Here is a 13,233-nt window from a genome sequence, read left to right as displayed (position 1 = left end):
ATCCAGTGAAATGAATGGTTTTAAAATTACAGAGTGTAATCAGAGTAGCCCATCACATCTTGAAGAGTGAATTCTGGCTACATCTATGGCAGATAGGCCACTGTCAGACACAAGCATTGGACCAAAACACATGGATAGATGATGTTGAAGGTACTTTTAAGTGCTGGCCTGCTCTCTCACAGACATCCTGTGGCCATATGAATCTGTATCTCTTCTCTAAGTGGTTTCTCTGTTATCCCAAATATAAGAATACCTTTCTCTTCCACTTACATGCATGAGGAGTGGACATCCTTTAATGCAGGAAAATGAAGAAGATGATACGGTTTGATGTGAGAAAATATGTTGTCCCAAAAGTATCAGTTTCCTGATTTGCCAAATTTCAGCACTTTAGAAATACAGACAAGTATCAGTCCCTAACATTAATTTTCAGCATGATACACATAGTAAAAAAAGGTAGGCAGATGGAACCAGACATTTGGAAAATACCAAAACAAATAAAGAAAGAAAAAAACCCCAAAACGTAAACCTCTTAATTTACCAGTGCTATGCTGACAGGGCTCCTTTAATTTGGGGTGCCTCGCTTTTCAAGAGTTACTTTAAAATGAGAGTGAAGAGCAACAACAATAACTCAGTTTTAAACCTGCTTTTCAGCCTCTGTTGCTGCCTTTCAGTACTTGAGTGCCTTTGTGCATTTATTCCTGAGCTGGGCAATTACGACTCTACATTTTGCCTGTCTGACTTGTGTTTCCCAATTTCACCTTTATTTCATCTCCCCAAATAGCTCTGTTATTCCTGGCTGATTACAAACCACTCCTCTGTGTGCCTGACCCATCTGAATAGCAGAAGATGTCTCCACATGAACTAGAGGCTCTTCTATTCCACGGTCTGATTACACAGCAAACCACTTTTGAAGATTACACAGTAATACATAAGTAATACTCCCATAAAATACAGCCCCTCATTCTACAAGCAAGCTGATTAAACCCATGAGAGCTTACATGTACAAGACCTCCAAAAAGCCTCTGCCTCACAAGAACTGCTTTACTGTGTCTGGAGTTTCCTTCTGATTTGCAACTCCTTTATGCAGAAAATGGAGAAGCATGCAGTAGTTCTGCAATTATGTGGTGAGAATCAGCCATGTAACAACTGTACTTTCAGCCAGAACAATTAATGCAATCATGAAGCAATTAGTGCAGGCAGCAGATGGTTTGCTGCTCTTTTTTTTTCTCAAGACTGGCAGGAAAAAGCCATGACTGAATTAGGGACTGGTCTGTCAGCAGTGGTAATTCAAGTCCACTGCCCAAGGCAGAGACAGAAGATGGGAACAAAAGCAACTGAGTCACTGAAGCTTAATGAGTTATTGTTTGTAGCTGAACCCCAGTAATTAATGACATTCACTCATAATCAACACCCAAGAAACTGGCACATAAAATTACTTCAGCTAAAACAGATTTCCCTGCCATTGAGTAAACCCCTATTCAAACAAACAAGAAAAGATCTGATCATAGCAACAGACTCAGAGGGCTGTGAAGACATTGAGGAATGATTCAGTGTTTACTGTTTATTACAACTGAGCAATGAGAGGCCTCCACTACCATTGGCTTTGCCCTCATCAATCCTCAACTGGATGGACACCTCCTGAGAACCAAAACAGTCCAGATCCAATGTAATTCCTGTCTCTCCAGCTCTTGCTCTATTCACCACCTGATTTTTCCCCATCCTATTTGCTGCAAGGACATGATGCAAATGAATGACAACAATCAAGTGGATTGTTAGGAGTATGTAAAATTGTTTTCTAGTTAATTATCACCTCCCTCCTGTCAACAGCAAAATTAAATGACTGCACCAATCCTAACTGGTCAAAATACAATTTACTCTTCAAAGTCCTCATCAAGAAAACCCTCACAGCCTCTTCAGTCAGTAGCATCCAAGTTAGTGGCATCAAAATGTGAATCCCTTACCGTGCAGATATGTTTCCCTTGCCTCCTTGGGTGACTCTCAAGTCAGTATGCACACAGTGCCTGGAATCCAAGGAGTAATGAACTCTCTTCCCTTAAATATGGCCCTAGCACAGGATCAGGAAATAGCTAACAGCAGTATCATTTGTTGCAAAGCACCCCTCAGCTCCCACTGCAATTATCTAAACACCTGCAGGACTTCTTAATTACTCTGAGAAAATTCTGCCTTTGGATACACAAGCATGAAACCAATGGGAGTCATTTACACTTAGCCATAGGCTGAACTTGACCCTTAGTTCGAGTTACATTTAATTTAGTCCAAGCTGATTAACACTCTTTGTCTGCTGGTTACCCTCTACAGTTCTTGGGCAAAGCTTGTCAAAGTCAGAAAATGTATTCATTAGGCTTTAAAGTAGAAACCAGGTCTGTGACTCACACCCATTCAGTGTACTTTTAAAATTCTGTTTTGGACTTAATTGGTACAGATCTGCAGATTTTGTGCTACCTGATTTTTGTCTTGTAACTACAGTATTGAATTACCAACAGTTATTCAATTTGCTAATCAATTCCATAACAAAAAAAATTTTATAATACAGCCTGCATCCTTTCTCCCCAAACACTTCACACACATCCCATACACACAACTCCAACACCACCCCCATAAATTCATGTTAACACACAAACAGACCCTGTGTTCTTACATCCAGATTGTCTTTAAGGAGTCTGTGGAAGAGTGGGCATTTCCTATGAAATTGTGATGATATACTTCTTGGTAGCCATCAATCATAAATTAAATAAGCTTTAGCTACATGGCCTCTAATTCAGAATTATTTCCTGACCAGACTGAATACACTAGCAATTGAAATGAATTTTTTACTATATGCTACTTTTATTTGACAAAGCTCCCTGTGAAAGTTTCATTGATCTTCACATCATAAATTTCCTGTTATTAAACACAGTAAGTTTCATTCCAATGGTCCTAAAAAGACATCAGAGACCAGCTTCTGTTCTGTTTCATATCAGTCCAGAGAACCCAACAGCTACAACGGAAACGAAACATTTTGACCTTGTCTAATTAAATACTAAACACAGAGAAATAATTTAATCTGCACATTCCTCTGAACAGAGTATAACCATAGCACACTCTACAAAATGCTGTGAGAGGGGTGAGTGAAAAGTATTGCATGCAACTGATTGCACGGAAAGAATTAGGAGGCAAGATGGATTTCTCAGTTGCAAAGGGTATTAAGCTACAGTCCTGGAAGGATTCTGGTTTTGAGTGTAAAGTGAAGGAAGAAAATATTCCAAAAATTTCTATACAATAATTTTGCAACCTTACCTACTTACTCAGTTTCCTTATGCCTTTGTTTTCTCAGGCTTACTGTAATACCAAACCTAATTTATGCAAAATGAAAATTAGTAGTGTAATTATTTTACAATTAATTTAACTACACAGATACAAAACATCACAGATTTCATACTTTCATGTTGATCTTTACATTAATGTATAACCTGAACAATTCAGCCAGTAATTAGCTTATTGATTATATCCACAGATTCTATTCTCACAGACTCATCATACACAAAACAAGAAGGAGACCACTAAAGTATTTTGTGTAAAAGCCTATATGTTAAACGTCAAGATATTTCACTCTTTTACCCTTGCTGGGAGCTCAACAAGCTCTTTTGGTCTTTTTCCAGGTTTATTAATAAAACTTTAAAACGTCAGGATGTGAAATCAGCAATTTCTCAGCATTTTGCTCCAAAGGCTAGTTACTTTACAGCTGAGTTTATCTGCCACTGACTCCTAACCATCAATTTTTGTTAGAAGTTTTTATCACTAAATTGAAATGGTTTCTCCTATGATTTGTCTTCCCCCATAGAAACATTTATGTGCAACAATATACTTTTCCTTCAATATGCTTTTTGTTGAACTAAACGGATTGAGGTCTATCAAATCTTCCACCATAAGAAAACTGACTTGTATTGATGTGTCTGATTTTCAAAAAATTCCAATGAGTTCTCCACAAAAAGACTTGTGTTGTTGTGTTAGGTTGGGCAGCAAAAAATGAAGGCAAATCTCACAGCATATTTATCTGGCTGATGGATTACTCATACTGAGGGGACTGGACTTCAAAGGAAATTGATTCAGTGCTACTTTTTCCTCTTAGAAAATCAAAAACTACTTGAAAATATGCCAACCAGAGAGGAACAAGGAGTGTCTTATACTGTTCTTGGAGCTGATACTAAACTGGAGGAAAAGAATTGTCGAATAAGAGGCCAAAAGCCTCATTAGAGGTTTGTGAAGGATCTCAGCTGTCTTCTCTGCCCATTGCCTGTCACACAATATTGCCAAAAGGATGGATGAATAAACACAGACTGCCAGATCAGTAATAGAGGGCTAGGCCCCAGAAACACAGCAGATGCCCACGTCCTTTACTTTGACCTTTACACTGAGGCTTGGTCAATGTTTCCTGCTTAGAAATACCAAACTGGTATTTCCAAAGACTGTCCTGGTGTCACCCCAAAGACTGTCCTGAATGCTCTTGCAGCAGTTGCACAGAGAGATGGGGAAGCTCTGGGTTCTCCCTAAGCAAACCAAGCCACGACTCTTACCTTCTGATCTTGGCTGTAGGCTAAGATCCAATCTTCCTGTTTGGGGTGGAAGAGCAGACTGTGGATGTAGAAGTTCAGACGGTATTTCTGATAGGTGGCTCCTTCATCAGAACTGATTAATAAGCTGCTTTCAACTTCTGGATCAGTCAGCAGCATAATCTATATGGAAGGGAGAGATGAAAATACAGTGGTTAAGAAGAGTCAGATGGAAAACTAGGAAAGTAGCTAGGAACTTCAGAGAAGCCTATTATACATGACTATTATAAAATGCTTCAATGTAACGTCAAAACTACTACAGCCAATGTTTCAATAATGAAAATAGCATGTTTCAGCTACGTATATAAATACATAACATATGATCAAATTGGCAGAATGATTTTACCACTAGTTAAACCAGATCTAAATGAAGCTGTGCTTAGCTTATTTGAAAAATTAAACCTGAAATTTTTAATACTAGAGTACAGAAGTTACCAGGCAGGCAAGTGGGCTGCTAGGTTTTCAAGAATGATCTACTGGAGTGGCAGACAAAAATTTAGGTGTTAAGAAAAGAAACCCAAAACACAGAGAGAGGAGAGTGGCTGATCTCTAATGGTGGGTTTTGTTAGATTCTGGCAGAAATTTCAGAGAAGGCAGTTTGCCTGACTAAAATATTACCTGGCTGTCTGCTACAAGCAGTCTTGCTTTGGCATGAGAACACATTTGATAATGTGCTGGGTTCTTTCCACCTCCAGTTTCTATGGTGCTTTGAATATAGATTTGGTAGTGTATCAAAAATAATCTCTGCATAGTAAATTTGCTTTCTACCTTTGTCCAGGAACACTAGTTTAGAAGTAAAAAAAAAGATAAGACAACTGAGAGTTGTAGCAGCTACTTCACCCTATTAGCTGTGGTATTAATTGGCCTGCATTGCTGATGAACCAGTGGCAATATTGAGTTACTCCTCTCATGTGTCTCTGCATGAGAGAATGTACAGGTCTGAGCAGTAAATAGAGATTGTTCCAGTATTTCAATAAGCAACAGAGTAATACCCCTAAGGAATGGGAATAAGGCATCATGAATGAAAAACATGAAAAGTTTTAAAGAATATTTGTCTTGGAATGGTATTAAAGGCTTGAATCATTAGCATTTTTATTTTTTCTAAGTTGCTTTGCAAATGGCAAACACTGATCTGTTTTTAGACAAGCCTGAAATGAAAATATCCACACCTGGCATTTCTCAGAAGAAATTCCTATCTGGGTTTGAGCACTGCATATTTCATTTCCTTCTCTTCTTTCATTTAGGTAGACAGAGTTAGACACAACTTAACTCTCTTCCTAGGAATTACAAGGAAGCATAGCATCTGGTGTCTGTGAGACATCAGATGCTAAAGAGCTATTGTATGTGAAGGTGTAAATACACATATAATCTACACAGAACATGTCCTTCATTATTGAGCAGCTGCCAAATCTTTTTTTTTCTGTTCCTAGAAACCTCCTTGATAGTGTAACAATTTAGCCTGTGACTTAAAAGCCTGGGGTTCTGCAAAACCCTTGAACTTTCAGATCCTGGATAATCTCAGACCAGTTACACAACCCCACTGTACCTCTAACATAAAATAGGGTATGTTTCCATTGGAGCATAAAGGTAGAATCTCCTATTAGATCTGATTTCCTTTAGAAATTAGTAATGAAAATGTGCATTTTAAAACATTTTTATTTCCATTTAACACTTTAAAATATTCCAAGCATATGATTAAAGTAATTTCCAAACGAAAGACTGAGAGATGATAGAAGTTACACAGAAAGGATTAATATTCAAACTATCAATATATATAAATATAAGATACTGTCACTAAGGACTCTATCCAGCTCCTGAAGCCAAAAATTGTGATGTTTATCAATTGGTTCCTTTTTCTTATCACACTAATTTCTGGGACTAGGTTCCTATGTTTAATGTTTATTGATTCAGTACTGTGATACAAGCATTATGATTTTCCTATTTTTATGACTACCTTCTTGAGTGGATTTTGTTTATGTTGGTATTTGGAAATATCACAGCACAGCATTAATTTGGACTAGAGCAACTAGAGCAGAAATAAGCACAAATCAATGGGCTTGATCCGAGCTGCCTGAAGTTAATAAGAGTCTTGTCACTGACTTTGGATTGTGCCTCTAAGGCAAGCTGTTAATCAAGACCCACTCCAGTCTCACACGCTTCCTCCTACCTGGGCAAGGAACTCATCTGACCTCATCACTGTCACATCCAAGCACATCACTGCCTTAACACATTTTCTGTCAGGCCACTCCCCTGAAGTGTGAAAGTGCTCTTATCTGCATTTCTTAAAAAGGGAATGGAGGGAGAAACTGTTGAGGCACTGAAGCACCTAATACTTCACCCAATCAATAAAGTTAAGTGCCTAAGCTGACTTTCAGACACTGCTGACTTTGGCTTTAATCTGCTAACTACCACCCTGGGCTATGAGCACTTTGTTTTCTCTGGTCTCCAAAAACCTCGGCTCTGTGATAAGCAGCCATTCTGTAGGTAAAAGTGCTTCAGGACACACCTGTTTTGTTTCCTATGCCAACAGCACCTTAGATGTGGCAGAGCTGTGCCACTGCCGTGAATTTATGTAAGAGCACACAGAGTGGGAGACAGAGCAGGGAGTTGATGGATGACTCTATCCACCAGAGATTGCTAACTATGAGGCCAGCTTTCAGCATTATCTTGCTCCACTGTTGTACCTTGCATTGTTAATCATTCTGCACAGGTGTCATAAAGCAAAACAAGTTAGAGCCAACTATCAGTCACTACTCGCATCACAGCCACAGCACCATGCTTTTTATAAGATAAGAAAAGCAAATTTCATTACAACATACCTGTATGTAACTAATCAGAGTTACAAGCCCAAAAGATAGCATTTATTGGATAAGTAGAATAAATTGATACCTGTATGAAAAGTAGGTCAAAACAAGATTAAAAGGCTGTATGTATTTATATAAACCTGTCAGAGCACACCAGGAGTGTGCTACTGAAATTAGCCCTCCAAAATTTTAGGGAAACTTCTAGCAAGTCCTTGTCTTCTGACTCAGGCCACAGTGATCTCAGAGCACAGAAAATGCATTCCTTTCCAAGGAAACTAAACTAAAACATCCCCTGCCCATGGCAGGGGGTTGGAACTAAATGACTTTTAAGGTCCCTTCCAACACAAACCATTCGAAGACTCTGTGATACACCTCAGGAGTGCATCCAGTGTTTTCCAACCACTGTTCTGGGTATTCAGAACACAGTATCACATTAGCACTATCCTGAAGTCAGACCCTCTACCTCCAAAAATGCCCATAGTGCAGATGTCATCTCAACATCAACCATTTCATTCTACAAACACACTTTCACTGAGCTGCACTACATGCTAATGTAGTTGCAGTCACATTAGTGTAGTTTTATTGCCTAAGTTGCCTGGAATGTAAATAAAAAAGGAGGGAAAGTACAATTAATTTTAATGCTTTTTTTGTTTGTTGCAGCATATGAAATACAGAGTAAGTACTCTTTAGAATTTCTTTTTAAATAAATTAACCCAATTTCTGCTTTGAAGTAGTCTGTTACCCATTGGCTTTATGCAGCTGCTTATACAGAAAATACAACTGGACACAAACGTATTGAACAAGAAAAGCATGAAAATCAAAACCAGAAACAATAACAAACATTAATCTAAGTTTAGATGCCATAAACCTTAATAGCTAAGAATACCTAAGAGAAAGAGATTAGAAAGAAACTATTTTTATCATTTTGGGCTTCACTGTAGAAAACATGCTAGATTTCCTGAAATGTGAACTACTCCATCAAACATCTTTTACAGTGCCTCAGACAGCAGATTACTGCTTTCCCAGCTAACACTGTTTTTTGGATGAGTTTATTCCAAACATCACAGAGAAATCAACATGACTTTTTCATATGAAAACCACACCTTAAATTTATCCAGGTCCTTAGAGCCTGTAGGGAAAGGCAACCTAGCTCATGAAATCAAATAAGATTTTTGAGGTGTTCCCTTGCCAAAGGATGTGAAATTGCTGTGGGATAAAAGGCGGCAAAATACCTCTAAGATCATCAAGTCCAACCATTAGCCTAACACTACCAAATCCACTCCTAAACACATCCCTAATCACCACATCTACACACTTTTCAAGCACTTCCAGAGATGGTGACTCCGCCACTTCCCTGGGCAACCTGTTCCAATGCTTGACCACCCTTTCAGTGAAGAAATTTTGCCTAGTATATAATCTAAACCTCTTCTGGAGCAACTTGAGGCCGTTTTCCCTCATCCTATTGCTTGTTACCTGAGAGAAATTACCAACCCCGCAATGATAACATTATCAGCTTGCTTGGGCTGTATGTGAAGACTTGGGCCCATGATTTTCACGTTGACAGTTTTTAAACTACCTCTGATTCCACCACTACAAAATTAAGTTATTAACACAGGAATAAGAAGAGCTATATTCATCTGCCTCTCACTTCCAGTAAAAGCCCTTTGTGGTGGGAGACCAACCTTAGAGTGCCTCTGGTCTAGCTTATTGTTGTCTTAAACAAAAGTGAAGAGTGAGGAGCAAAGAGTACTTCTCCCCAGCAAGAGTAATTACTCTGCTCACATCAGTGTTCAGCACTGATCAGAATCTGCTTATTCACACCAGGCAGAGCAAGCAGACACTGCACTTCCTATTGCTCCAGATGGATGGGGTTTCTTTCCTCTGAAAAAAAAAAAAAAAAAGCCAATACAGTTGACACAAGCTTTTGCAAGCAAATGCAAGGCATCCATTAATCATCTCCCTCTAAAGAGGGAGAAGCATGATTTGCTTTTCATAGAAATGACAAATGGAAACCAAGCATAATTTATAGACCTTAAGACAGTCCACACTTTTTTCATCCCTTTTTCAGTGTAACTCTGCTGATGACATTGCCATTGAGAATTAAATGTGTTATTGCTGTCATCACAAAGAAACCCAGGAATTCTTAACAAGGGGACACTAGTTTTGCTTCTAGAGATGGAATTGTGAGCCCTATAAATCTGCTGTGAATGCTAGATTTAGTGGCTTAGTTAACAAAGTCCAGAATTGCTCTCAGTCTTTTATTTTGGCTACCCATATCTCCCCTTGGACCAGATTTTTGCTAATACTTCTTAGGAAAGAGCATAGTAGAAAGGAAATAGAACAACATGAAAAAAACCCCAACAAATTTATTTCATGGAGTCACACATTTTTTTATTTACTTCTGATGTATCAACTGACCAGAAATGGAGAAAAAATGCAAATCAGGTCAAATCCTTCACTTTCCTTACCTATCACAAGCTTCATGCATAGACCCAACCTTGGTGATCCACACAGAACAAGTAATATTTCACACAAGACACAGCAAAAGAGGAAATCAGCAACAGAAATCAGAAATGTCGCACTCCTAACAAAAGCAGGGCATTCCCTATTTAAATTCTCTAAAGAGCTTCATTTTTTCACAGCTTCTCTGCATGTCACTTGCATGACTTTAGAGGGTTGTAGGGTTTTGGGTTTTTTTCCCACATGGTGACTGATAGCAAGAGAATCAGTGCTGTGGAATCCCAACATAATGAAATGTCTTTTCTATCACTTTACAGATCATTTCTGAATTTGGATTGCCTTTTTCAAGTGAGTGTGAGCGTGCATGAGTAAAAGTGTGTAAATGTGCGCAAGAGTGTGTAAGTGTCAAAGTTTGTCTGTATAACTGTGTGAGAGTGAGTAAAGAGAGAATCTGGTCCTCCAGATTCAGCACTCCACACATGCACTCAAAGAAACGTGCTCTGCTTTTAATTAATTGAACTCATTCACTGCTTAAGCTTTCTTAAGACCTAGAATAAGATATAAAGTGAAACAATCCAAAGGAATCAACTGCTTTGGTTGTGAAATTCTGAAATAAATGCAACGTTACTGTAAAGCAAATTAGACCTATTCCTTTTACAGGACTGAGTTGCTGGAAGCAGTATATGTTTGCAGGAGCAAACAAATTAGAGACAAAACCACAGAAGGAATAAAACAAGCATTTAGTTGGTTATTAATAGGAAAAGAGGAGACTGAAGCCTGTATGAAATTTTAAAAATCTTTCCTCATGGAAACATCAGCTAACATCAGCTGCTGTAGAACTGTACACATGAGTAATGCCACTAAAATTTGGCCCAAGTTTCTGCTTCAAATAAATTGAGTAACAGTATGAGCACCTAAATGAAAACATGAAATGTCAGCTAGAGCTGACAGTTTTGAAGCTGTCTCTAATGCCAGCTAAAAGACAAGGTTAGTTGCTAAGCAATTTCATTAAGACACCATTAAAATAATACACCAATAATTCAATTGAGGCATTGTGGAGTATTTCATTGCCAGAAGGTCTTGTTAACTCAGAAAGTGCAGCAATTTTGTAAGGAAAGAAAAGACTTCACTGACAGAATTACACTTCTAACATTGAAGAAAAAAAGAAGAATATTGCCTTTGAATGATGACCTGGATCAGAAGTAAGTAGAAATGACCTCTTTAATGCAAGGAAAAGGTCTGGAATAAGTTGTTTTGCAAGTGTTACTCAGTGACTTAAGAAGAAACAAGTTCTTATTCATACAAAGATGCATAACCCAAACTCATTAAATCAGCTTGCACTTTGCTGACATGGAGGGTAACATACTTAAACCGCCCTGAAAAAAAACCATAGTCACAATGACTAGACAGTGTAATTCAGATTCAGACTGAATCCGGATCCAGAGAGTGGAAACTATTCTCACTTCCCCCAAGAACCCACAGGAGGTCCATAACTGGTAGGATACAATCACCTTCCTCAAATCATGGCTGTTTAAATGTAAGAGAAATGATGTGGCAAAAGGTTCAGACAGTGAATTCATCCTGTTTGCACCCATGAAAGATTCAGTGCTCATTGAGTGATAAGACAATCTCTTGTCACCAGAATACTAGATGACAAAGGACTATCTTTTAAGAGAGAAAAATTATCATCTGCCAATATTTTTGAAAGCTGAGATTGCACAGTATTCCTAATAAAAGAATTGTTGAGAATTGCATTTGGCATCTTGATGAATGTTGTTTGACATAAAAAGCTGGCTAGTGGATGGAAAAAAAAATCCATTTATCTATTCTGTATTATTCAAGATGTTCATAACAGGACAAAAGTGACTGCAGAATAAAGCAGCCATAAAAGCAGTAATTTTTATTATCTGTGGGAATCATCTGTGGTTGCTTTACTAGATAGAAAGAGTGAGTGTATGTATGAACAATAACTTACAAATATTTTATGTGGTGGTGTGTACTATATATCGCTGAAGTCCCAGGTACAGGGTTGGGTCAGTGCAATAAAGACTCAAGAAAAGCAAACATGAGTCTGAGACACCTGTGCAGATGTGATTCAGTTGTTCTGAATCCTACTTGATATGAACAGGGGCATACAGAAAGTCCAGAGGCATAGGGAGAAGAGTTTTCCTAAGAGACAACAGCGTACACAAACAATCCCTCCTTACTCTGAACATCACCTCAGCAAACCCCTGAAAGCACCAATCGGGATTCGGCTGTTCCTGTTCCTACCAAAATCCAAGAGAGGGCAGTGCACCCCCACAAGCCCTTCTCTCTACTCGGATCGGGACAGTCCCGGTCCAGGTCCATCCAGGGGACAGGTTCCCCCCACAGCCTCTTCTCTTGGTAGCTGAGCTCTGGCAGAAGCCCCGTTCTCAAATGCGCCTCACCTTGCACAGACCCGAATAGATTCAGCTACTTTTTTTTTTCTTTTCTTTTTTTTTTTTTTTTTTTTTTTTTTTTTTTCCATTAAAGCTGAAGGCGTTGCAGCATCTCAGGATTTTTGGGAGCTGCTGAGTCACTGCCTGTGGGCTGGGCTGTGCACAGAGAGAAACACCGACCTTCACCTTCCCAAGAGTAACCTGCAACTCCAGCAGCCAGGGTGAATTACCAAAATATATACTTTTGCTTTCAGGTAATAATTAATCAAAGGATGAAAAGAGATGAGATGGAGGAGAAAAGAGTCACTGAAGATTAGTGTCACTTTTTAAATATCAGGTTTTTAAAGTCCAGCTTCCATTTCCATTAAGCCAGAATTAAATGAAAATAAAGATTCTACATTTTGTCCTTACCTGACTTAGTGCACCTAGTGTTTTAATGAGGACTGTAAAAAAGGACACAAGCTCTTCTTTGCATCATCCTTACCAAAAAATAGAAATGTAATGTTAAAAACAATAAAGAAATCCACTCATTAATATAACTTAATACTGCAGGATGTTTCTGAGTTACTTTTGCCTTATCTAGAACTATACAGTGATTTATAATTTATTTAATTCAAATAAGTAAAGACATCTAGAGGTCATTTATTTCAAACTCCTGCTTCACACTGAGCCAGCTTCAAAGGTACAGTTAAGTTGTCAGGACCTTGCCCTGTCAATATTTAAATACCTTCAAGGATGGAGAGTCCACAAACTCTTTGGGACTATACAATCTGGTACTGTTTAGTTTTCATTCAGTGTTAATTTTAAATAGTTGGGATTATATTATGTCAGTTCTAGAATAAACAAAAACACCTTCAATTTTACATTCCTTTTATCGTAGAAGTCTGTCTTAACTTAGCAAGAGCTTTGGAAGCTGGAAGTGCTGTTTGAGCCCCAAGC

General features: G+C 38.4%; 1 protein-coding gene across 1 annotated transcript in view; it reads right to left on the bottom strand.

Annotated features, from left to right (window-relative positions):
* The window catches only part of SORCS1 (sortilin related VPS10 domain containing receptor 1), a 258,603-nt gene that overhangs the window by 97,755 nt on the left and 147,615 nt on the right, over positions 1–13,233 (bottom strand). Inside the window, exon 4 of the mRNA XM_041461224.1 lies at positions 4,575–4,733. Within this exon, the coding sequence (XP_041317158.1) occupies positions 4,575–4,733 (159 nt within the window). The remainder of the gene's footprint in view (positions 1–4,574; positions 4,734–13,233) is intronic.

The sequence above is a fragment of the Pyrgilauda ruficollis genome, unplaced genomic scaffold (assembly GCF_017590135.1).
Source record: "Pyrgilauda ruficollis isolate IOZ18807 unplaced genomic scaffold, ASM1759013v1 scaffold15, whole genome shotgun sequence".
In the NCBI taxonomy this organism is placed as follows: Eukaryota; Metazoa; Chordata; class Aves; order Passeriformes; family Passeridae; genus Pyrgilauda; species Pyrgilauda ruficollis.
Note: the sequence above shows the minus strand (reverse complement) of the source record. Positions and strands in the feature narration are given on the sequence as shown.